This window comes from Furipterus horrens, unplaced genomic scaffold (genome assembly GCF_987537825.1).
Source record: "Furipterus horrens unplaced genomic scaffold, mFurHor1.1.pri manual_scaffold_17, whole genome shotgun sequence".
Classification (NCBI taxonomy): Eukaryota; Metazoa; Chordata; class Mammalia; order Chiroptera; family Furipteridae; genus Furipterus; species Furipterus horrens.
Genome location: NW_028327187.1, coordinates 118,385,188 through 118,411,162, shown reverse-complemented (window position 1 = coordinate 118,411,162; position 25,975 = coordinate 118,385,188). Strand labels below are relative to the sequence as shown.

At 58.9% G+C, this 25,975-nt stretch overlaps 1 protein-coding gene across 1 annotated transcript; it reads left to right on the top strand.

Moving 5' to 3' along the window:
- The first annotated feature begins 923 nt into the window (after positions 1–923).
- On the top strand, positions 924–24,247 carry XG (Xg glycoprotein (Xg blood group)). Its single transcript, XM_090264180.1, has 13 exons — positions 924–1,300; positions 9,652–9,693; positions 11,416–11,439; positions 12,075–12,137; positions 13,435–13,497; positions 14,215–14,300; positions 14,353–14,551; positions 14,649–14,705; positions 15,313–15,372; positions 16,164–16,286; positions 17,096–17,131; positions 19,640–19,756; positions 24,027–24,247. Exons 1-13 carry the CDS (start codon positions 1,231–1,233, stop codon positions 24,047–24,049), a joined length of 963 nt encoding a protein of 320 aa, XP_090120306.1. The 5' UTR covers positions 924–1,230; the 3' UTR covers positions 24,050–24,247.
- The last annotated feature ends 1,728 nt before the right edge of the window (positions 24,248–25,975 follow it).

Here is a 25,975-nt window from a genome sequence, read left to right as displayed (position 1 = left end):
TCCGGGGGCTCCGGGCGTCCCTGGGCGGGGGGCCGCGTCCCTCCGTCTCTGCCTCCGTCTGCACGTGGCTTCTCCTCTGGGTCTGTGTCTCCTCTGCTGTCTCTTCTAAGGTCACCGTCACTGGATGTAGGGCCCCCCTGACCCAGGACGGCCCCTCTCAGATCCTTCCCTCAAGCCCACCTGCAAAGACCCTGTGTGCCCATAAGGTCCCATTCTGAGGTCCTGGGAGTTAGGACTTTTCCATGTCACCCCCAAAACAGCGACAATCTCTTTCCTGAAGCCACAGCACCTGTCAGCGAGCTTCGTATCACGTGCCACGTTTGCGCTTCACGCAAATCAGGATTCCCCGAGTAGTTACCGTGTAAAGGGACTTGGGTCTTTTCCTTGGGGACAGTGGCCATGACGAGAGGAGACAGCTGGCCCCTTTATTCACGGAACTGTGTCCCGGTGCCAAACACTGGGGCACCCTCTGGACTTCACGCTGTCCGTCTGCGCCACCCCAGCCCGGTCTGAGCAAAGTCGGAACCCCGGGTCACCTCCATTTCCTTCGCCTGTTTCCAGCTCCGTGGAGCTGAGCCACTGATTTTGGGAGCCTGCTTTGGGGTCCCCGCGCGCAGCACAGCCAGGGGGAAGGTGTGACTCAGAGCTGGGCCACTGGCAACGTGCAGACATCTCCCCAGATTCCTGGGGCCGGGCCTGGAGGTGACGTTTCCGAGAGCCATGTCTTGTGTGGGGTGGAAGCCGAGACACTCAGGTGCGTGCGATGACCTGGCGTGGACCCAAGCACGCCGGGCCTCGCGGGGGCGCCGGATTCCTGGGCAGCTCCGTGGGCGGGGTGCGCTGCGCTGAGGGGGGGCCCCTTTGGTCTGGCTCCGCCTCCCACGCCCACAGGGAGCACAGGGCGGGCCCATCGGTGGGTGGGGAACGCCTGCTTCTGCCTCACCTCCCCCGGGCCGGCCATCGAGGCTCAGGGAGGCTCCGGGAGGGATGCGGAGCGTGCGCCCTCCTGTCCGTGGGGAACCCGGCTCCGGGCTTTGCAGTCTGAGGGCGCAGCCCTTGTCTCGTTGGCCACGGATTCTAGTTGGGCGCATATTTTCCATGTGAAGACATCGCTTCCCTTCCTTCCTTCCTCGGGAAAGCAGAAGTCAACAACAGCCCGCAGGGGCAGGAGGGGACCGAGTTCCCAAGTCCCTCGGCAGCGACGGGGACCCCGGAGGGTCTTGCCTCCCGATGCAAGCCATGAAAACGCAGTGGGGCCTGGGCGGGCTCACCCTCTTGTGCCTTCTGCTCCACGCCCGAGGTAAGAGGCGCTTGGCGGTCTCAGAGAGCCCGCTTTGATGTAAAAACTCCTCCCGAAGGGGCAGGAGCCATGGCCGGGAGGGGACAGGGGCCCCGTGGCCGTGGGCAGGTGCACACACGGAGGCCTGCGTTGGCGGGTGCAGGCAGACTGACCCAGGCCCCTTAGCAGCAGACGTGATGTTCTCGGTGAGAGTTGGGTGGGTTTCTTGCTTCGGAAAACTGGCCTTTTGTGCAAGACCCTGGAAGCAGAAGGGAGCATCTGCTGGGATTTCTAAATGGCTTCAGGCTGATGTGGCGCATTAGGCTGATGGTTTTTGGAGAGAGAGAGACAGAGAGAGAGGGAGAGAGAGAAGCAGTTGAAATACAAGTCGGTCCGAGGCAGACTTTGCTGGAAAGGAAGTCTCCACTCAGAAACTGAAGTTCTTTTTTTTATTAATGTCATGGGTCCTGCTGGTGTGTGGAAAGCATCGGAGTTGTTTACGCCCCAAACTGCCAACACGCCCTGGCGGGCCGGGTTATCTCCGGAGGCCAGGATGTCGGATTCCTGGGGAGGGCGGAGACCTCGCTTGGAAACGCATGTCGTTTTGTGGGACTTCCACAGCCGTTCTGTACGCTTTGGGGGTTCTTTTAGCTTTTGTATTCCTGGGAGAGGCTTTGGGGTGGACCTCGAGAGAGGGCCGTCGGTTAGGAATCGCAGGATGGCACCGGCCTCGCCACGGAGGGTGGCATTTCCTGTTCATCCTGTTTGGGGCGTGTCGAAGGGTAGGGAGCTGGCTCTTTATGGACAGAGGTGAGAATAGGGACCGTGATGGACAGACCCCAGGATCTTCCTGCAGACCCTCCTCTAATCCCCGTGGTCTGCGGGCCAGTGCTCCTCCCTCAATTCCCAGAGGGAGCCGCAAACGAGGAAGGTAGGTGTCGGATTCACCCAGAGCGGCCCCAGCCCCCAGAACAGCGCATCCCAGAGCTTCTTCCTCGCGGCCTGGGCGGCCCTGAGACCGGCGGGCTGGCTGAACCCCACAGGCAGGGGACGCCCACGATCCAAAATGTGCTCCCTCCTGGACGCATCCCGGGACGGCAGGTTCCCTCAGCGAGCCACGCACGTCATCAGAAAGCTGTGGGCCACTCCCACGTTCCTCGCTGCAGAAAAAACCAAGGCTTCCGCGTAGGCAGGTGTCCTGAGCTGTTTTTTTTTCTTTCTTTCTTTCTGTTTTAATGTTCATTGAATTTAGAAAGAGGGAAGTGGGGGAGAGAGAGAGAGAGAGCAAACGTCAGTTGGTTGCTTCCCGCATGCACCCCAACTAGGGATGAAACCCACCACGTGGGTATGTGCCGTGACCGGGGATCGAACCTGCATCCTTTTGGTGTGTGGACGGTGCTCCAAGGCACTGAGCTACCCAGCCAGGGCTGAATCTTCCCACCTTCTCAAACGTGTTTCCCGGCTCGGGCCCAGGGCACACGCAGTGGCTGAGACGCTAAAGGAGCGCAGACCGTTCAAGCCAGGACTGGGAATCCCTTCTCTCCGTCTTTCCTGGGGTTGCTGGATGGAATGTTCGGGAGGAACCCAAGGAGCAGCCGCGTGGATATTCGTGGAGGTCGTCATGGCGGGTTCAAGGCCACTGTCCCTCCTGTCTGTGGGGAGGAGCAGCCTGGGGTCTTCACCACAAACCTCGTCACTGAGGCGTGAGGACCCCCTGGATCCTGGGGGGTTCGGTCCACTGGGTTGTATTCATGTTCCCACCACGAACTTCCAAAGTAGGGTCCCAGACCAGCAGCACCCACACCCCCTGGGAGCTGGGAAGCAAGGCAGGTGGCCCCACCCAGACCTGTTCAGCCGGGGTCAGCAGGTGGCCAGATTCCGGGGTGATTGGCACGTGCGTTTGAGAGGCACCGAGGCTGAAGGTCTCAGGCAGATGGGACCACGTTGGGGTGAGCCCAGCCCCCAGCCTGCAGCCTGCAGCTCACAGAGAGGGGCCGCTCTTCAAAGATCCCCTCCTTTTCGTCCTTGCCCCAGGGGTGGCCTGCCTGGCTCCCCGCTTCTCTCCCTGGGGAGCCGAGTGAGGAAGACTCTATGCATTCAGCCTCCCTCCACCCTTATGTTGACCTCTGAAGCCCCAGGACCTCAGGAGGGGGCTGCATTTGGAGACAGGTCTTTAAAGAGGTAACTTCGGGGGCGCCCTGATCCCACAGGACGGGGGTCCTTCTAAGAAGAGGAGACAGGGAGACGGCCTCCCACACGCCCAGGAGAGAGGCGTGGGGAGGGGCCCGCCCTGCCCACCCCTGGGTCCCAGCCTCCAGCCCCCAGGACAGGAGACAGCAGTGTCTGGCGTTTAAGCCGCCCCGTCCGTCCATGGTACTCTGTCATGGAGGACGCAGGAAATTCATGCCACGTTCTTCTCCGGGAAGGCAAGGGCGCACACCTCCTTGATGCCGTCAGACGTGGGTGCAGGCAGGGCGGGCACTGCAGGGTCTGGGCGTCCCCTGCATCTGCAGGGATCCCTGTGCGTGGTGGGTCCCTTCCGGAAGGCAACGTCAGGACAGGCGTCCAACGACACCCCGTGGGACGCTCAGCAGCACTTTTCTCGGGTCTACGTTTCACGGCAGATGTCTTGCCTCTTATGAGGCACGACCATTTCTTACTCTTCTGCGGCGAACGCTTGTCTTTCTGGAGACGCTGCGGGTGCACCGGGCACGGGTCTCCCGTGGCACCAAGAACTGGGGCGATGCCCACCTGCCCTCCGGAGGTTGCTGAAGACAAGCGTCTGTGAGCGACAGGGAGGTCGGGGCTGGTGGCAGTCCGTGCACCCAGGTGTGTGCTGGGCTCCACGGAGGGGCACCTCGTCACTCAGTCCTTGAGGTGTGGACGGTGTGCACCCAGCTCCGTGGAAGAGCACCGGCTGTTCTCCTAGAAATGAAAACCTCCTGGAAAACTCAGGACTTGGAGAGGATTTGGTCACACGGTTGCTCCGGGGTGGGCGTGGGCGGGGCGGGGCCCCACCAGCGAGGACCACGCACAAGCCCCGCCTCCCAGGAACCATGTCCCCTCCTGTCCCCCGGCTCATGTTCATTGCCCCCCGAAACTGCTCACGGAGGCAGAGGACTTCTGCCCTCTGTTGTGTGCGTCCTGCTGGCTGAGCGCTTTTTTTTTTTTTTAGATTCCTGACTCAGAGTCAAAGGGGGAACATCAGGGTTGGTCGCGGTGTGCTCCCCGGGCGCGCCTGGGTCCTTCCGTGGACTTCCTCAAGGACAAGGGGGTCATGCACGCCTGAGGCTCACGGAGCAGCTGCGTCACCCACAACCGAGCCTCCAGCTTTGGTTCCGACGAAGCCGCCCTTTCGGGGAAAGAAGGGCAACCCTATGTAGGCAGCGCACGGCGGCTCGGGCTGGGGTCCTTCTGATGGAAGCTCCTAGGGGACCCATTCGACCCAAAGCTGAACGCTGGAGAAAAGAGCAGACCCAACACGAAAGACCGTTGTCACAAAGGGACAGCTGTTCCCGAAGGAAGGACAGCATCTAAGGGTCTGTCTGCGTCCCCGGGCAGCTCGTGTGCGGGCACAGAGGCCGAGAGCGGGAACGGGGGTGACGATTCTGCTGTTGAGCCCAGTAATGGGGTGAGAGCTTTAAGCAGTTATGGTGCCTGCCTCTTCTTCTTCCCCTTCCTCGGCGCCGGCCTGGGTCTGCCTGTCTCTGTCAGAAGCAGAGCCAATAACTCAGGGCCTCCCGGGAGCTGGGAGGGACCTCATTTTCCGGGGTCCCTTCTGCCTCAGCAGCTCATATGCAGAGCATCTGTCCTTATGCAAAGCATGTGTCTTGCACAGTAGAATTTTTAAATCATCATTTATTAATGAATAATAAGCAATGAATAATGATCAACAACAATGATTATTTTAATAACTCGTCGTCGGCAGCCGTCCGTCTCGAGAGACGATGGTGTAGCTTCTCAAGAGTCTATTTGCACCGCCGAGAATGGCTGTGCAGTCCGACTCGGGAGTGACATGGTAGTATCTGTCTCCTCCCGTGTTGAATCGACATCTTGCGATGACGCTGAAGCTACAGAGCCTGGGCAGGGTAATATGGAGGGTCTGCTGTTGCCCATGCAGCAGACCCCCCCTCTCTTCGCAGCTGAAGGATCCAAGGGAAAGACGGAGTCAATACAGCTTGGCTTCAGGTGCGCCGCAGGAGTTGCCGGTGTTGACTATAACGTCAAACCGCCTTAGGGACTCCGGCTCCGGATTTTCTGTCGGGGTTTACTCCCTTAGCCTTTTCCCTGAAGAGGTATGCCGCAAGGCAGCGGAGGTTTTTTGGAGTCAGAGTTTTCCTTCTCTGATGTACCCTGACTGGAAGATCGAACCAGCGACACTTAGCTCGCAGGCCGACGCTCAATCCACTGAGCTAAACCAGCCAGGGCATTTAATAACTAAATATTATTTAATAGTCAATATATATTAATAATTAATAACAGCAATAATTATTTTATTATTAGTGCCACAAGACCCCTGGTCTGTGCTTTGCCACATTTCCACGGGTCCTATTGAGATATTTAGGGAGGAAAAGTCCACTTGAAATACCTGAGAATCAATGCCACACAGGTAGACTCAGCCCTGGGTGGGAGGGGCCTGTCACTCTGCATCTGGTGACTAAGTATTGATCATGGCGAGTGCTTTGCTCTCAAAGGAGAGAGGAAAAACCCCGAGAGAGGTCATCAGTGTCACACCAACCTCCTCCCCTGCAGCTCAGCCCCTTTAAACCCAGACCATCAGGGAACAAAGACCCACGTTGGTTTTGCTTTGTTTGTTTCATGGACGCCATGAGACTCGAATGGTTTTCTACCACGATCCTTGGCATTTACGTAACTGTCGAATCCGAGGAGCAATTTTTTAAAAAGATTTTATTTATTTATTTTTAGAGACCGAGGAAGGAAGGGAGAGAAACATCCATGGGCGGTTGCCTCTCACGCGCCCCCAGCTGGGGACCTGGCCCGCAAGCCAGGCACGCGCCCTGACTGGGAATCGAACCAGTGACCCTTTGGTTCTCAGTCCGGCGCTCCATCCACTGAGCCACACCTGCCAGGGCCCGATGAGCATTATAATGTACATGAACCTATTTAACATTTATCACAATCCTCTGTTGAGCAGGGTAGGAGCTCCGCTTTCCACACCGAGGCACCCATTAGGATACTCTTAGGACGATACCAGTATATTCTTGGCGGGACAGCAGCCAGACAGTGGGTGACGAGGAAGGTCTCGCACGTCGCCTGGCAGATGACAGGTGTGCCGCGATTATGTCCTAAAGCATCGCTTGTGCGCTTTGGTGTTGAATTGGGAACACCGGCTCTGCAAACGCAGGACCCAGGAACCGGCAGAGCGCTTCCTCGCCGGTGTTTCCGGACCGCAAGAGCTAGCGAAGCAAAAAAAAAAAAAAAAGAAAGAAAGCAAATGGGAAACAGATGTTACGCTCCACGGCCGGCGTTTGTTTGCTCTGCGCAAAAAAGCTGCGCCACGAAAGCTACCGCCTCGTGCGTGAGCAAGCGCCCCACCCCCACCAAGATGGAGGCCCGGGACCCCTGCAGCGGGCGGGGATCCTGCAAAGGCTTGGCGCGCTCGCCTGCAGAACCGGGCGGGGCGGCTTCATGCCGGGGCCTGCGGCCGGGACGGGGGAGTCGCCCCGGTTACGCAAGGGGGCTGTTGGCATCGGCCCGCGCCCCACCCGCCTGAGTCACGCGCGCGCGCGCGCCCGCCCGCAGTTGGAGAGGAGAGCGGTGCTGACAGCCACCAGCTGTGGCTCCCCTCCTGCCACGTCCCTCCAGGCATCCCCAGCGCCCCCAAGCCCCAGGCATCCCCAGCGCCCCCCAAGCCCCAGGAGGCAGCTGATAAGGGGACACAGAGGGAAGGCTGTTCGCAGAGACGCGAGGGCCAGGCCCTGCGCGCGAGGGCGGGGGCGAGCGTTCCGGGGTCCCACGTCCCCAGAAACGCACGGGCCTCCCTCCGCGAAGGGAGGCGGCCCAGGCGCTTCGGGGCGACGCCCGGAGCCTCGCGGTGTGTGTGTGTGGGACAAGGCGGAATGCGATTCTCGCAGTCGGGCCGGCTCGGCGGGATGCCTGGAGGGGCGGCCACACCCCTCGGGCGGCCCCGGAACACGGGCCTCCCAGGCGCCTTCTGTCCCCAGACCCTGGACGATGGCGACCCAGGGAGCAAGGAGAGGGGCCCGGTGGCTGCGCGGGGAAGGAACGAACGAGCAGAGGCCGGAGCGGATGAGACCCCGCTAAGCAGAGGGGCGTCTGCTGGGACCCCTAAAGTGTAGAGACGGCTCCCTGGGATGGGGCCCGTAAGTGTATCAGCGTCAGGCCTCCAGGCTGGGCGCCGGGGCTGCTTGGTGGGGGCCTGTGGGCCTCAGTTTCCCCGGCCCGCCCATGCCTGTGGCTGGGCCTGACTCAGAGGCTCCTGCCTGGGGACGCGCCCACCCAGGGGTCCAAGGGCCTATGGCACAGCCTCTGCGTGGACCCCAGGCCGAGCTCAGCAGAACTTCCTCCAGGGCAGGTTCCAGGGGACAGCGCCTGGGGGTGGGGAGGTGGGGAGGTAGGGGAGCACCTTCTCGCCTTCACCCACCACATGCGGCCTCCCTCTGGGCTGTGGGGCTGGGACTGAGGTCGCGGGAGGGCCCTTGAGCTCCGGGAAACGCAGGGGCCTGGTCTGGGGCCGGTGCGCCCTAGCGACACCAACATCCTGGCGCAGCGCGGGCGGAAGTGCGCACGCGGAGAATCTTCACGGACACCCGCTCCAAGGTGGACGCACACACAAAGCCCCATCGCGTGGATTCCACGGATGCGAAGCGTTCCAAACAGGCAAATCCACAGACACAGAGAGGGGGTTCGTGGTCGTCAGCGGTTGGGGGGCAGGGAGGCGCTGACTGCTCATGGGGTCGGGCCTCCTTTGGGGTTGCGGAGAATGTTCTGGAACCAGGGAGAGGCGGCAGTTACCCTGGTGAAGGCGCTCCGTGCCGCTGAGTTGTGCCCTCGGCAAGGGTGGGTGGTGTGCCCTGCGCATTGTACCCCAATGAAGCCAAAGATGAAATGCAAGCTGGTTGGGATCACCTAGGTTTTCTGACCTGGTTTCTCTCATTTTAGAGGCTGGGGGTGGGGTAGGGGGGCAGAATACTTGTTGCAAGAGGCATTTGAAGGGGCAGGAAAAGACGCCTGGACAGCCTGCAACTCTCCGCTCATTGAAAATGTACATTTTTAAGCCATGGCCGGGTAGGTCAGTGGGTTACAGCGTCGTCTCCCCGATACGCCAAGATTGCGGGTTCGATCCCTGGTCAGGGCACAGACAAAAAATCAACCCGTGAGGCATCCATAACTGGAACCACACGTGGATATTTTTTTCTCTCTCTCCCCTTCCTCTCTCTCTAAAAACATCAAAAACTATGTTTTTCAATTGACCTAAAATCCACAAGCACAAAGGTCACCATGTGAATCATTTTAAGGTAAATGACAGTAATATGCAGCCAACAGGACCACCTCATTCCAGAACACGTCACCCCAAAAGTAACCCTGCGCCCGTGACCAGTGTCTCCCGGGGTCCCTCCTGACGTTTTATCCATCCCACTTTCTCAAAGCGGAGCAGGTAGCGAAGGCAATACACAGCCTCGTTGTCATTGCACGCGGCAGGACATCCTTTTATCATGTTTAGAAACTGAGAAACCCACATGTAAACGGAATGTCTGAGGCCTCCCTTCTGGAGAGGATCCGTTCTGTCTTAGCCGTAAAGGAAAATATGCCAGACTGTAGCCCTGACCGTACCCCATTTCCCATGAGCTCAAAACGAGGTGAGAAACTCCTGGTGAGTTAACCAGCACCTACACAACAGCTCACTTGCCACCTCCTCCAGGCAGACCTCCAGGTCTGCTCACCCAAGCCGTTGAGTTGCCAGCTGGGTTTTGGTCCCTGCTGTTTCTCAGTCATAGGTTTCATGTGTCTCTTGCTCTGAAGACTGGGGGGACGGGCTTGAGGGGGCCCTTGTCTGGCCCCCACACCCAAGAGCGTACCTGGCACATCTGTATAGCTTGTAGCATTTGCAAAATACAGTGGTTTGCCTAAATGCCCCCGTGTTTTGCTCGGTAGGTAGAGGCAGCTGGGGTCCTAGAAGGATCTTTGTCCTCTGCTTTAAGACAGTCACAAAATCACTTTTCCTTAGACGTGTCCGCTATGAGGGGACCCCGGACACACGGGGAAAGATACGATATTTGTCTGACCAACCTCTGAGACTTGGGGCCGACCTTTGCTCCGAGGGACGGTTCAGTGGCTTCTGGAGAGGGATCCAGGGACCCTGACCTTCCTTTTTGCTGTGACTTCCACAGGGCAAGGTGACTTTGACCTGGCTGACGCTCTCGACGACCCGGGTAAGTTCTTACACCTTGCTGGACCTTGGCTTCTGCACCTGCTTTGAGGTGGGGTGGCGGCTGGAATTCACAATCCCCCCCCCGGCCCACCCCATGACAGCGAGGTCCCTGCAGTTCATACGAGGTCCCCAGCTCCTGTGCACGTGTGTGGGCTGAGGGCACCTTTGGGGTGGGACACAGCTCCATCGCTCTGCGAGTCTGGGCTCCCCAAGTCTGAGCTCCAGACGCACGCTGGTGGCTTTTGCTTTTCTGAAACATGGGCTCTCGGGCCGCTGAACCGATGGGACACAACCCGTCCGGCACCTCCTTCCTCCCAGCGGGCCCTCTTTTTTTTTTTTTTTTTTAAAGTGATATTTAATGTATTTTAATTTATTTTTAAATCACACAAATTTATTATCGTATGGTTTTGGGGGTGAAAAGTCCGGTAGGAGTCTCAGCAAACCAAGGCGAAGAGGCGCCCCAGCTTCCTCCCTTGCGGACGGTCTGCGAGGGGCCACGGCCTTTTCTGGCTCAGAACCTGTGTCCGCTGCGCTTTACGTGTTCGCAGCCGTTACCGCCCCGTCTCCGTCTCCGCGTCTGCGTCCCCGCCGGCCGGACTCACTGTCCGCTGTCTCATTCCAGAGATTTTGCGCAAGTTAAGGCCGGGGGCGTCCTCTCTGAAATCTTCAACGGTCCCCCTTGACACAGCTCTAACGTGCAGCCTGGACTTTAAAACGACTTCTAAGCTCGGCGGGAGGGGTGTTCAGACCTGCCTGGGTGAGAGAAGGAGAGGGTCAGGCCCACGGGCAGAGAGGAACGGGGTTTGCTTTAAAAAGGAAAAAAAAATACCCATGTCTGTCTACTTCCGTCCTGGTCACTGAGCACCCAGAAATAATTGTGGGGGACACAGGAAATGAAATAGGGGCCTGAGGACCAGACCCCGGGATGAACAAGGTGCACAGAGAAGCACAAACCACCCACCTCCCCGATTTCCCTCCCTCCTTGAGGCTTTTGCTGATCGTAAGCACAGAGGAGCGGATTTCAGATTAATAGCAGCGCCAGGGAAAGACCAAACTGTGGTCCAGTCGCTCCGTGGAATAGTACGCAGCCCAGAACAGGAGCGAGGCTCTGACTCAGGCTACCGCACGGATAGACCTTAGACACAGGATGCTCCATGCATGGAGTCATGTCCACACCCATGAGCAGGGAGCAGGAAGCCCCTCGGTCACGGGCAGGACTCTGGGGGTCTCTGTTTACTTACTCCCGGGCGGCAACCTGCACCCCATCAACGTTTGTTGAATGAAAAAGAAAAACGCACGCACCAAAGAAACTGAGAGGAGCATCCTTCTGGAAGCTGGCAAGCTCGATTCATGTTTCATTCTGCCTCCTCCGGCCCTACGTGCCGGACGCGCGGGCTCCCGGCGGCCCCAGATGCTCTTGGCCAAGCAGACCCTCCAGCGTGTGTCTGAAATCTCACTCCCTCGCCTCCTGACGGTCTTTGCTGAAACATACTTCCTGCTGAACTGAGCGGACCCCCTCTTTGAAGCTTGGCCCCCACCCCGCACCCCCTCACGGCCCCAGCAAAGCGGCTCTTCTTTGTTCTCTTGGTTTCCCTCTGAACACAACATGGAACTTGTGTTCAGATCCCGTAATTTTTAGTGCCTTCCCTGGTTCATTTCTTAAATGTGACCGACGAGTCTTTCCTCGATGCTTATTGAGTGTATTTTCTCTCTTTATTCCCAGACCCCACCAAGAAGCCAAACTCAGGTGAGCGATGCGGGGGCGGGGCAGACCGGGGGCTCCGCCCTCCCTCGGGGGTGTTGGAAGCCACGTGTGAGTGAGGGTGTTTCCGGGGCCATGACGTGTGTGAAGGGGGGTTAATGATGGCCAGCCGGTAGGTGTTGAAAGCGAGCCCTGGTCCCTGGGGACAGGCACATGACAGTCACAGTGAGATACATCAGCTCCTTCCTGCTAGGGCGGCGCGTGGACTCATTGGACAAATTGGCGCCACCCGCTGTGGGAAACAGTCTAGAAGTTCTTTAACGGTTTCCACACAGAGTTGCTCTGGGATCGGGCCATTTTACTCCTAGGTACAAAGAACTGAAACACAGGGACACCAGCAGATGCGCATGTATGTGTGCACGTGTGTATTGTGCATGCACACATGTGTATGTGTGTGCACACGTATGTGTGCATGTGTGTGCGTGTGTGCTTCTTCCTTAAGTTTGACGCTGGCACTTTATGTCCCGGGAGCTCAGCGATGCTCAGCCGGGCGATGGTCACGGGCCCCCCATGAGCAGCAGAGGTGAACAGGACGGTAGCAAGGGGCCCGTGTCGCAGGCGGCTGCGGACGGGAGGGGGCCTCTGGCCTCTGCTGCAAACACCCGTTTTCTGCCCTGCAGACGTGTACCCGAAGCCCAAGCCCCCGAACCCCCCAGCGCCGGGAAGGCCCGAGAACAGTGGAGGTAAGGGTACTCGGGGTTCCCGTTCCCGTTCATGTCAGCGCGGGCGTGGGGACCGTGGCCTTTCATTTCCTAGCGCTTCTGCTGGGCCTGCGCCCGAAATCATGTCCACAATCACGTCCGCCCGGGACCTGCCCCTGCCGGCCGGGAGGTCCCCTCTTGACCTGGGGGAGCGGGGAGGGCGGGGGGACCCCCATCACTTTATTTCCCTCTGTGGCTCTGATAGCGGGACAGTGCGGGGTCCTCAGGGGACACCGTGTGTTATCGGAATAGACTTCTCAGGACGCTGCAGGATGCATTGATTTATTTTTGTAGCTTCTGTGAACAGACCCGAGAAAGAGGCTTTTTCGTTCAAGAGCGCTCACCTCCACTGTGCGCTTTAATGTATATCCTCGCTCCCCTGCTTCTGCCTTGTTTCCGAACGTTGGCAGACGCAGCTCCCGTGGAGTCTTTGGGGTAAAACTAAATACGAGGGGAGCGGTGCTGCCCTTCAGGTCCATCAATTTTACAGCCGTGCGCCGGCCCTAAAAATGGAAAACGTCACCGGGCAGAGCTGCGCGCAGCTGACTATGTGGAGGGCTTCCTTCTCGAAGCTTCCTGCCAGCTCGGGGTGGGGGTCTTTGGATGGGTAAGCTCACCTCCTCCCGGGAGGGGTCCACCCCTCACCGCAAGGACTGACGTTCGCGGGCGCTGCCACCCAGTTGCAAAACAGCAGCCAACACGAGCGGGATTCAGGAAGGGACCGTCCGCTCACCCTGTCGTCCTTCCGTGGGGGGTCGGCGAGGCAGGCGGGAGCCTCTGGGGTTGGAGAAAAGCTGACGTGACAGACACAGGCGGGCACAGCAGAGCTAACAGCTGACGGCATCACGGGAACCAGGAGGGGTTAGTGGTCTCCCCCAGCTGCGCTGCCTGAGCTCGGAGGGCTTCTGGAAAAAGAGCGATTATTTTGTTAGTGCCAAGACGTGTGTGTCAGGGATGTTCCCGGAGACGCAGGAGACCAGACGGGCTCCGTTTGGGTGAAGACCGCCCTGGGGTCCCACGTTGCCGAGCGCTCTGTGCCGTGCGGGCAGGGGCGCATGTGGAAACCATTCCCAGGCTCTCACCGCGACGCCCGCGGGTGCACGGATGCAGGGGGGCTCCTAGGACACTCACCCGGCCGGGGAAGCCGGGACCACCAGGGGTCCGCCCTCCAGAAGATGCTTCTAGGGCTTTTGGGGGGTCCCCCCGTTGTATTGTGTAAGAAGCTCACTGTTGAACGGTGTTATTCATTTCCTGAGCTCACCTTGGCGTTTTCCAACAGATATTTACCCGCGGCCGAAGCCGCCGCCCCCTCGCCCACAGCCCGCCTACCCCGACCACGGAGGTAAGCGCCCCGACTCCCGCGGGTGCCTTTTTTTAGAAGCGCGGGGTACAACCTGTCCTCTGGGGGTTCTATCCTGGACGGGGAAACGGCTGTCGCTTCGAAATACTCAGCCGTTCTTCTGCCAGGGGTCCGACCCCTTCGCACACCCCCGACCCGGGGGTGCACCCAGAACATCTCCTTGTCTTTGTGGTGAATGAACGGGCTGAAGACATGAGCCGTGGTCCAAAGATGCTGTGTGTTCTTACGGAGGAAGGCGACTCTGTCTTTGTCTTTCCTTGTATGTCGGAGTATTCTGTTGCGTTTAGTTTTTTAAAAAATTATTGTTGATATTTAATATTATGTTAGGGTCAGGGGCACGGCACCCTGGTTAGACAATGATAGACTCTACAAAGTGGCCCCCCGATATTTCCCCGGCACCGTTCATACGGATGGCAATGTTGACGCTCTCCCCTGGGCGGGACTTCCCATCCGGTGACAATTCCCTAATTACAACCGGTTCTTCTCTGTCCCTTCACCTGTTCCACCCGGCCCCCCACCACGCACCCCGTCCTCGGCGGCAACGCCCCGTCTATGACTCTCTTCTTGTTTTGGGTGGGTTTGTTTCTTTTATCCTTTAAGATTCCCCATGTGGGTCAAACCCCACGGTGCGTGTCTTTCTCTGCCCAACGCGTTTCTCTGAGCACGGTACCCTGTCCGTTCACCCCGGGTTCTCTGCAGGTTTGCATCTCTGCCAGGAGCTCTTGGGGGGCCCGCGGCCCCAGCCCCCGCAGCCTTTGTCCTCAGACGTGGGTGAACCCCCACAAGTAAGAGCAGCCCTCTTAAACACGCCAGAGTCACGGTCACTGTATGGCGCAGGCAAAGGGGTGTCCGCGGGAGCTGCTGGCTGTCACACCTGCCTGCTTCCGCCCCAGGGGGTCCCCGATGCTCTCAGGATGTCGGTTGGACCTCAGAGTCCAAGGGTGCCAAGGACCCCGTGATGTCCAGCTGCATGGCGTGGACATTCGTCTGCCCCGTCTGCAGGCCTCGGCGCAGGACCTGCCAGCTGGGGACGTGGGTCCCGTCACCGACCTGGCAGACCCTCCCATGAACCTGGGATCTGGGGGGGCTGTCTGGTGAGCATTTTGGGAATCGCTCCATCTTTTCTCCCTCAGGTTACTTCAATGACGGGGACGATGGCCGCTACCCACCCAGGCCCCGGCCCCCGGCAGGTATATGCGGCTTCTATGGGAGACCGGGGCCTGGCCCCCCATCCCGGGCCAGATAACACCTCCACCGCCTCACAGAACACCCGCTGTTCTGCGTGGGGCCAACATTGGAGATCTGTTCTCTCCGTACCTGTATTTACACATGTACACCTTTATAAAATCCTGATATGCGTACGTATCTCTGTTGATACACACACACATGCATCCACCTTACATATGTACACACAACACACGTAGTATATAAAACATGTAAGTCACATGCATGTATGCATATAGTATACAGATGTTCATGTAAGTTCCATGCATGCGTACATATAATATGGATATATATTCATGTATCTATATATTCATATATACTTATGTGTGCGGTTATCACTTTATATATGCATGTTAATGATATGTTTATATTAATATATTCTTTTATATATGTCATGTGCCTATATACATGTATAGCTACACACACACACACGCACCCGCACGGCTCCGCAATGGTCCCTGCTCCCGGCCGCCCTGTGCGCGGGGCTCTCTCTGGGGGACCCTGAGACGTGACTTTGGTGTCGTTACCGATGACACCTCCTGAGCGTTCCTCAGCCCCTTCTTCTCTCTGCAGGTGGCGGCGGCGGCGGCGGTGGCTACCACCCCAGTCATGACGGCTACGGAGGCTCGTACGGTAGGTACGCCCGGCCCCGAGGCCTCGGTGGGCGGTGGGCAGGGAGGTCCCCTGCAGGCCTCCCACTCGGGGTCCCCTCCGTCCCTCCGGCGCCGGCTCTGCTGGGTGCGTCTCCTGAGCCTTCTTTTTTGGCCGATGCTGACCGTCCCTCAGCTCCCCCTGCACCAGCGCAGGGGGCCGCCCCCCCCCCCCCCGTATCCAGGTGGACGGGGCAGAGAGAGAGCATTCTTCAATCAGGGAGAAGCGGGTCACCCCCGCCAGGCTCCCAAGGGCTCCGTCCCTGTGCGTTTTCCCAGAAAAGGGGTCAGGTGTCTGCTCACACGGCACTATTTCTTGGAGACCGGCTCCCACACGGAGCAAAGTTCCAGGGGACCCTGAGACCCTGGGGGCTGTGCTCTGGCCCCGAGCTGGGCTGGGCGCGCCTGGGAGTCACCCATCAGTCTGCTTCTCACGGACGACCGAGAGCCACCCAGCTGCTGCCGGCAGGCGGCCAAATGTGCCAGGCATGTTCCCTCCCTGGCAGGAAGCTGGCCAGGCGCCAAGGCTGACCGGCCCGGGAGGGCGCGCCCCAAGTCTGTCCTCCTGCCGGGTGATGTCAGGGAATGGGTCACTCGTTTTCTGAGCAGCTGGTGTGATAGGAGCCGTGTTAGGGACCCTGGCTGACAAAGAAAAGGACCCCACCCCGGACGGCTGAAACACCAGACACCGCTGTCTCCCGTCCTGGGGGCTGGAGTCTGAGACCCAGGGGTGCGCAGGGCGGGCCCTCCCGTGGCCTCTCTCCGGGGCGTGAGGGCGGCCGTCTGGCTGTCTCCCGGGGGCTGCCGTCCCGGGCCTGGTCTTCCCCGTCACGCCATCTCTCTGTCCCGCAGGAGGAGGGGGGCGCTACGGACCCAACTCCCATGGATATAATTCTGGTAACGGGATTAGTTCTTTCGAGCGGTGTGGGGAGGAGCTGTCTTGCCTGGGCGCACGCTGGGTCTCCCGCATGGACCTAACTCACCGCCGGGGCCTGTCATGCGTGTCCCCGTCGGTCCCCGGAGCTGGCCACGATGTTTTGCATGGGATGAGGCCATAGTTTCCTGAAGGGATTGAAGCCTGCTGACAGCTGTTATTGTGTGTATGCATGCACATATGTGTATGTATGTATACCCGTGTGCCCACGTGCACGAGTGCAGCTATGGACCCCCTGTGCACATGTGTTCCACAGGCGTGCATGTGTTCATGCATGTGCTTGGGGCTGCGTGAAGATTGAGAGCCTGTGTATTGTGTACAAGTGCACACGAACACATGCCTGCATACATGTCTGCGTGTTTTGTGCATGTGCACACACGCACGTGGCATTTGCATTCACATGCACATGGATGCATGTGTGTTCACATGTGCTGCCCACACAGGGGTCATGCATGTGTGTTCACACTTGCACGCATGGATGTCTGCATGTGCACGTCCATGTGTGTGCATGTCCCCGACCCCGGAAAGGAGAGCTGTCCTCCGGGCCCCCTCCTGCCCCGCCTCATCCTCACCGGGCCTGCTGCATTGCGCCCTGCACCCCCACATCTTAACCGTGTGTCCCCTTTCCCACGGGACGGGGGCTGCGGAAGGACATTCATTCGTGTCTTCTTGCTCGCGGCTGCGCCCTGGCCGGTGTCCCGCTGGTGCGGCAACGCAGGGCCCCGTGAGCGCGGCGGAACGCCCCCGTGACCCTGTGCTCTTCCTGTCACAGGTGGAGACGGCCACAGCACTTACGGCAACCCACAAGGTGAGAACCGGCGCGCCCGTCCTGGGCGTCGGGGAGGGCGTGCGGCGGGCCACCCCCGTGCACGCTGGCGTCCCTGTCCCAGCCGGCGGCGTTCCCGCGGCCCCGGCTGGGTTTCTCTGCGAGGAGGCTCCTGGGAAAACGCATCCACCCTTCAGGGTGGGATCCGGGCTGTGCACTCAGAGAAGCGGAGCCGAGATGGGCTTCTCGGGGTGTGACGGCCATGCAGCCCTAGCAGAACCCCCGAAGTGCACAGCCAGCCCGTGGCAGGCCCCAGCATGAAGGGACTGAGGTCACAAGGGGACTTCTGTCCTGGGGAGCTGGGAGATGGGTCGAGCCCCTTAGCAATGTCACATTTGTGTCAAAGATGAGGAGAAAGCTGCCCGCCCACTCGCGGAGGGGTGACTGTGACGTGCCAGTCTTAACGGAGAACAGGGAGTGAAGGGGCCAAGGCGGATATTTGTGCAAAGTCTCTGGATTCCTGTTGGTTGCGTGTTTGGTGTTCGCAGGTGGTCCCTAAGGTAGAAGGAGGAGGCATCACACGTGAGACAAAAATCCAAGTCGGACACATAGTTTGATGAGTCACATGGGGCCCCATCCTAGACCAGGCCGGGACGGGGTGGGTAGGAGCTCTTGGGAGGAACTAGACCTGAGCTGTGGTCTAAGGGATGAGGGGCAGGCGGCCAGGCCAGGGCAGGGAGGTGTTAGGGATGATGGTGAGCGCGGTCAGCTGGGGCACAGCCTGGAACACCACAGATTTGTGTGGCCAAGCTGTGGAGAGTGTTGGACAGATGGCGTTTGAGAATGGCCAGGTGCACAGACAGGATAGAGCCGGCCCCTAGGGGAAGTCTAGGTCACACGGGGCCGCCTGATCCTCGGGGACACCGATCATAAGACCCACTTAGTTCCCAGACTGGAGGTGCTGGTGACCTACATTATAGGCAGCAGAGGTGGAGAGAAGAGGTCGGCTTGGAGGGTTATTTGGTGATAGTATTGATGTGATGGATCTGTAGAGGGCAGCAGAGAGCACAGGTGTATCAGTTAGCTCTGCCGCGTAACAAAAGACCCCACAATGCGGTGGCTGAAAACACAAGCGTTTGTTAGGACCAGGATGGCAGGGGTGGGCCGCTGGGCTAAAATCAGCCCACGCCTTCCGAGCGGCCAGGCCAGGCTTGTTCAGAAGACAGGGAAGCACGTCCGGGCTTGGAACCAGCCCGCCTGTATTGCTGCGTATTTCCCTGGCTGTCGTCCATGTTCCGATGGGGCAGTGCGACAAAGTCACATTGCAGAGGGTGTGGACGCAGGGCGGGGGACGCTGCACAGTAAGAGCCTCATTCTTGGAGTGGCCATGTGCCCACCCCTGTGACAGGCCAGGTGCTTGAGACATGCGAGGCTATGCAGGAGTTGTTCACCAAACAATCAAAGGCTTTCAAAGGGAGAAGCCATCAGTGCTTACTGAGATCAATAAGAAGAGCTGCTGGGGGAAAACAGGGTCCCATGAGGACACACAGGGTGGCGTTTACGAGGAAGGGAAGGGACCGTCACCCCCGCAGCAGGAAGGTGGAGCTGTGGGCACAGATACCAGGATGTCGTGACGCTGGTTCTAAACCACGTGTGTCCTGCTCAGTCCTGGGCTTCTCTGTCTGGTCGTCACCACGTCTGCTTTCTCATCACCTGGGCCGGCAGGTCTTTGGGCCCCAGGGCAGCTTTCGGCCCCGGGCGGAGGTCCCTTTGTCCTGTTTTAACACCCACAAGTTTGACGCACCGGACAGGCCACGCAGTTCCCCCCGGCTGGCAGCTCCAGCTCCGTTGCAAAGCATCTTTATTTATAGTTTGTTTGTTCTTTTAATGAAGGAGACAGTGATTTCCACTGTGGGGCAGTGTTGGCCGTCTCTCCAAGGCCCCCCACCTTGGCTGTCTACGCAGGAACCCCAAGCTTTGCATGAGACTTGCTTCAAAGGCGTCCGTGTCTGGTGTGCGCCTGTGACCGGCCACGCGGCAGGCTCTGGGGGCAGGGCCGGCTGCCCACTACCGGGTGGCACGTTGTGTTTACAGATTTTATTTATTTATTTGTAGAGAGAGGGGAAGGGAGGGAGAAAGAGAGGGAGAGAAACATCACTGTGTGGTTGCCTCTTGTGCGCCCCCAACTGGGGACCTGGCCCGCAGCCCAGGCCTGTGCCCTGACTGGGAATCGAACCGGCGACCCTTTGGTTCGCAGGCCGGCACTCAGTCCGCTGAGCCACACCAGCCAGGGCTAAACAATTTTTTAATAAAAAAGCATATTAAGTGCGTCTTCTGTCCACAGCCTTGGGGCCCCTGGGTGGGTCAGCCTCAGTGAATCAGCTCCGCTCGGGGTGCACGCATCCCGCTCCCATGGGCTGCGTTTCCGGCGCGCGCGGCTGTGCGCGCAGGAGGATAGTAGCTGTGCCCGCGATGTTCCTGGAAGGGAACGGGCGCCCCCGCCGGCTGCGTCCGCGTCCCCGAGCGCCTCGCTTTTCTCGATCCCTGCAGGCAACACGGTGGCGAGGATCGTGTCCCCCATCGTGTCCGTGGTGGTGGTGACGCTGGTGGGGGCAGCGGCGACCTACTTCCAGCGCAACAGGAGGAGAGGCTGCTTTAGGACGCACGGTAAACGGCGCTCCCTTCCCTTCCCTTTCCCGCGCGCAGAGCCGGGGAACCACCCTTTCCGGCGCCTTTTGGGAGCCGTGATGTTCCTGCTCCAGTCCCCGCGGGACCCTCTTGCCGGGTGTAATGATTCCAGGTCGTGATCGCTCGGCCACGCGGGAGAAACCGACGCGCGTGTTTTCAGAGAAGATGCTCCATCTTCTATTCCTGGTTCAAGCCGTTTTGCGATCTGCAAGATGGGGTCCAACTGCCCAAGAACCTCGATACACGAACCTAAACTGGCTCCTGATGAGCGTCGGGGTGGGGGGCCTGTGGAGGGGCTTCAGGGAGTCTGATGCACTTCTGTTTTGGTGACCTGTGACATTGTAAGCCCAGGGGACTCTGAAAAAATATTGGAGTCACGCCTGACAGGTGGGTACCTGTGTCCCCAAAGAAAACTCTGGAGGGCTGTCACTCTGACGCGTCCTGCCGGATTCAGATGCTGTGCACAGACCCAGGAAATGAGTGAGGGGGTGCCTTCCGGTTTAACTCCCGGTCCAGGCTCCCCAGTTTGGAGAATCCCCCCGGGTTCACTTCTCTGAAGAGCTCTCTAAGGGAGGGATGTTTTATCACACAAATTTTCACTTGAGGCCTCTGAAACCTGCCTGTGGTTTCCCTCTGCTGGTGGCTGGGAGGTACTGACCCACCCTGGCGGGGGGTGGGGGTCGGTGGGGCTTGGTCTCTGCCCCACCCCCCGAGAGTGGGGGTTGAGGGGGCGCGCTATGCAGAATTGGGTAAAAAGAAGCTGAGTGACTGGGCAGCGTCCCTCAGCGGGACAGAGCAGTGCAGGTCCATTTCGGTTGCATCTGCCAGGGTGAGCTGCCAGCCCTCGGGGACCCCGGGATGCTAGCACTGACACAGACGGGGAGAGGGCGCTTTCGCTGTCCCCGATACATAAAGCAAACAGCAACCCCACCAACTCCGTCGTTGAGGGAGAGAGAATTTCACGCAACGTCCATGTACTGCTGTTCATAACATCGGCCAGCTTCATGGCGCAGGCTTTATTTTATGTAAATAAAGTTTTACTACAAGCAGAAGGTGCCCACGGATCCGCAATAGGAGGTCATGCAAATACACGTGGTCCTGCCTCCGCAATTAGGCGCTTCTGTGAATATTTACTTTCGGGCAAGGTCGCCAGACCGTGCCTGGCTTCTTTCAGGGCGTTGGAAACCCCTCCACCAATAGCAAACCCTCTGAAAGGGAGACCAGGCTGGGGACGGGGTTTCTTCCTCAGCGGTGACCCTCGTCTTGCCCTCTCGCCCTGCAGAACCCGAGAATGTGTGAGGCCTGCCAGCCCCGTCATCGCTCCTGTGGAAAGTCTCCTTCCTTCTTCCCTTGGTTCACCTCCCCGAAAGGGTCTCCTCTCCCGTGGGACCCAGACGAGCTGCTGAGCAGAGCCCCCCACGCGCTGAAGGGGGTGCACTGTTTCTACAGACCACCAGCTTGGACACCCGGTTCCCTAGAGGTGCCCGCGGTGCTGGTGGCTTTGTTTCCTTGGACGCGGACGGTTGGGTCTCCGCTCTGCGCTCTGGCACCACCTCCGTGTGCGATACAACCCCGCCTGGTGTCGGAGCCTCTGGGCACTGTCACCAGACATGACGTCAGCAAAGGGGCCAGGGGTCTTGGGCAGCGTTGTGGGTGCTCAGCTTCTGGGAGAAAAGGGGTTTCCGGCAGGTAAGGTCAAGAATTCGACTGATGCTCCGTCCCTCAGGGAGAGGTGATGTCCTAGCGCTCTGGTTGCAGGTGGGGGGGGGGGTGATGGCCCAGGGTTGGGGGGCAGAAGCCGCTCACCTGCTCACCTCCCACTCACCTGTCCGCCTGCCGCTCACCTGCCCACCTCCTGCTCACCTGCCCACCTCCTGCTCACCTGCCCACCTCCCGCTCACCTGCCCACCTCCCACACACCTGTCCACCCCCCACTCACTTGTCCACCCCCCGCTCACCTGTCCACCCCCCACTCACCTGTCCACGTCCCGCTCACCTGCCCACCCCCCGCTCACCTGTCCACCTCCCGCTCACCTGTCCACCTCCCGCTCACCTGTCCACCTCCTGCTCATCTGTCCACCCCCCACTCACCTGTCCACCTCCTGCTCACCTGTCCACCCCCCACTCACCTGCCCACCTCCCGCTCACCTGTCCACCCCCCAACTCACCTGTCCACCTCCCGCTCACCTGCCCACCTCCCATACACCTGCTCACCTCCCACTCACCTGTCCACCTGCCGCTCACCTGCCCACCTCCCGCTCACCTGCTCACCTCCCACACACCTGTCCACCTCCCGCTCACCTGCCCGCCTCCCGCTCACCTGTCCACCTCCCGCTCACCTGTGCACCCCCCACTCACCTGTCCACCTCCCGCTCACCTGTCCACCTCCTGCCACCTTGCACACAAACTTGGCATTGCCTGCAGAAAGGAAGCCTGGACGGGGGGGCGGGGGGGTCTCAACTGCAAGTTGCTCCTGGGAAAACTGCGTCAGAGAATCGGTCTTGGGGTACCTTCTCCTGGGAAAGCTGACGGTTTCAATACCTTGTTGGAACCTGTGGGGCAGAAATAGCGCTGCGCAGGTGCTGAGCCGTTTTGTGTTATTTCTCGTCCTTCGTCCTCGGGAGGTCGCAGGTGCTGAAGCGACCGTGGGCCTTTGCTTTGCTCCTACTTTTTCTTGGTCCTCGCGTAGGAAACCTTTTGTCCTTAGACATCCACAGATTCTATCAGCTGTCTGCTTGTGTTTTCGTGATACTTTAGGGGAGAGGAAGAGGGGGGATTTGGGTATATGGCTACAGTTTCATTCAGCGAAGAGGAATGTGTATGGACTTTTAGACTTGGCCATGAACTTGAGAAGCAAGAGGAGCACCATCCTGGCAACGTGCAACTCATAAAGAAAACGCTTAAACACCCCAAAGGGGCAGCCTTCCATTACGGGCCGGGGGCTCGGTCTCCAAAGAAAGAATTCGAAGCAGAAGGTCTTTGAAAAAAGACGTTAAAACTCGCGACTGAGGGAGAACAGGGTAGAGGGCGGGATAAATGGAGAGAGAAGGGGTCTTGCGTTGGATGGGGAGCCCACAATGCGGTGTACAGGGGTGTGTCAGACAACCGTACAGCTTCAGCCCATGTAATTACATTAACCAAGGTCACCCCCATAAATTCAATAAAAAAATAAAATAAAATAAGAAACAGCCGGCATTGTTACACATCTCTGTACGCTGATACTGAAAGGCGACCGGTGGAGCGGAACTGGGAAATCGCCACAGCTCTTACAGATTTCGTGACGCGCGTATCTCTGAGGTGCCTTTTATAAAGTAATTTACAGTAAAAAAAATAAAAACCAACTAAAAATCGTGAAGAGATGGCTTGGAACGGCCCGTCACGCATCATGGGTGGAGCTGGGGTGTGAGTGATGTGAACACGGCCCACGGGTCACATAAGAAGACCTACTGGGGGTTGGGGTCCCGGGCGTGAGGTAATTTAAGGGTTCAGAGGTGTCCTCCCGTGGCCGGGTTCTTGGGATCTCGGGATCCTGCCCCTCCCAGCGCGTTGATGCGTGTCACTCGCGGTGACGGAACGGCTGCTGTGGCTCCGGCCATCACAGCACCACCTCCCGACGTCCAGAGGCCAAACTGGGATTATTTCTTCTTCGATGTCTTCTTCTGCTGCTGCTTTTTAAAAAAGTATATTTTATTATGTTGTTACAGTAGTCCCGATTTCTTTTCCCTTTCTCCCTTCTGCCCAGTAACCCCTTCCCTCCAGCAATCCCACCCCCCTGAGTTCATGTCCATGGGTCGTGCATATAAATTCTGTGGCTTCACCCTTTCCTATATTATTCTTACCTTCCCCGTCTGTTTTGTTCCTACCAATTATGCTTCTTCGTCCCTGCACCATGTCCCCATTTCTCCCCCTCCGCCCTCCCAGCTGATAACCCCCCAAATGATCCCCAGGCTCCCACTCAGCCTGGAGAGAGAGCTGTGTCAGCCAAGTGGCGCAGAGGGAGCTGGCTAGAGGGAGGTGGGAGGTGGCCCTCTGCCCGGGTAACCAGCAAAGGGGCCCGTCACAGGAGAGACTCCAGCGTGAGAACGCAGCCCCGACTGTGTTTGCTGGATGTCACCAGGCAGACGTCCCTGAGACCCAGCTTGAAGAAGCCATGGGGGTCGGGCAGGTGGAACCCTCCCATGTCTTTCTTTGCATCTCCCCTGGGGGCAGCCCCCCCACTGACTCCTACCCAGGTTCTCTCTTGCTACAGGACGGTTTCTCAATCCAGCATGACTGTCCCCAGAGGCCACTGGGCAACGTCTGCAGATATTTATGGTTGTCACCACTGGGAGAGAGGTCCTGCAGTCCCCAGGACACCCCACGTCTGAGTCACCACCCCGATGTCAGCGTCTGCGGCGGAGACACGCTGACCCAGCGCAAGACCGTTGTTATCCTGCGTCTTTATCTCTTTCTCCGTATCTGCGTCACCGGTCACACGTCCTCATCGGCTCGTCCATCCCACCATTATCAATCCATTTGCCCGTTCCGCATCATCTGTCTGTCCATCATCTATGTATCATCTCTCTGTGTACTGTCTTCTCAGGCAGCCGGACAAACATCGCTGTCTAATGCGTGATGGCCACGTTTCGGCTTCACCCCACCCATGACTCATGGCGTGGGGACCGCTTGACACCCCTGTTAAAACTGCTGTCTGCGTGGCGCATTCTTCCTGCGATTGTTGACTTTTCTGAAAATGTGACATTAAACAAGTTTTCATTTCCTTTTTTTTTTTTTTGCATCGTCAGTGAAGGTCTGTATTCGAATGTTCATCTTTCAAACCAAAATAAAAATAAGATAAAACCTCAGAGCTCTCCGGTCTGAGCCTCGGGTGAATGCGTTCTCAAAGTGTGAGGTGCGGAACCCTGAGGGGGCTGTCCCCAAGTGTCAGAGGTCCGGGAGTGTGTGTCTGTGTGTGTGAAATTCATTTGCATAATAATACAAAGACCTGGCTTGTCCTTTAAAACGATGCTGGTTGTTTGCCTGGATGGTCTAGCAGTGACCCAGGCTGACCCTGCTGGGGCAGCTGGCTGGTTTATTGGGGACAGGCTCTCCCCTGTCCCTCGCCCAGGGACACCTGCAAGGCAGGACGTCCAGACCTTCAGTCCTGCAGAGCAGGAATATCAAGACCCTGCCGTTTGTCCCCTGGAGCCTGCAGGACAATGACAGCTGGTCTGACCGCATAGCTCCCCAGAGCCCTCAGAGGTCCTGAGTAATTGCTTCCTTCCCCTGCCCCCTCCCTGGGGAGGTCCAGGTCTCCTGTTTCCTTCTCCGCCCTCTCTGCGGCCCCTGTGTCTGCAGCAGGGCGGGCCTGTGAACTCCGACCCTGGAGCTTCCTTCTGTCCCTTCGAGGTGAGCGTCTCAGGTGCATGGCCCTCCAGGGCCGCACCCCTGGGTACCCACCTTCCCTATCCTCCTGGTCCACCTGCACACTTAAGCGTACAGACGCTGCAGCCAGAGGTTTCACACAGGGGCGACCCAGAACCGCAGCTGAGCTGCGGACCTTCCTGGTCTGCCCAAGTCTGGCCTGGCGTTTGTCCGTGGAGCAGGCTGCGCCCCTCAGGACAGCCCTCAGGGCTTCCACCCCAGGGCGCATCCATCCCCAGCAATGGCGGGGCCTGCGCGCCTTCCAGACAGTCGCCTGCTGGCTTGGTCACGGTGGCCCTCATCTACATGCATTTTCACCCAAGGGGCCCTGATAGGGCCTCATCTCCAGCTCTGGGGCTTTGCAAAGTCAGAAGGAACGTGAATGCAAAAGGCCTGGGGGGGGGGGGGGTGGAGACTGATGTTCATCTGAATCCATTTTCGCAGGCACACCAGCCAGCACTCAGTCATTCATTAATTCACCCAGCTCACTGACGCCTGAGCGCACGCACTCGTGCGTCCAAGCCACTCCTTCCCTCTCCGCGCGGCGCACGCAGGAACGCTCCGCTCGTGGGCTCCTTCCTGCGCTCAGCTGGCTCTCGCATGGGACCCCAGATGCGCTCCTTCGTGTCTGCGTTCAGCGTGTATTCTAGTCACCTCTTCATCCCTGCGGTCCCTCACTCCCTCATCCACTCCCGCAGCCACCCGTGCGCGCGCGCGTGCGTGCGCTCTTCTTTCCTTTGTTTGCCCCGCGTTAACAAGATCGCGGAAGGCAGGTCCGGGCTGGGCGGTCTCCAG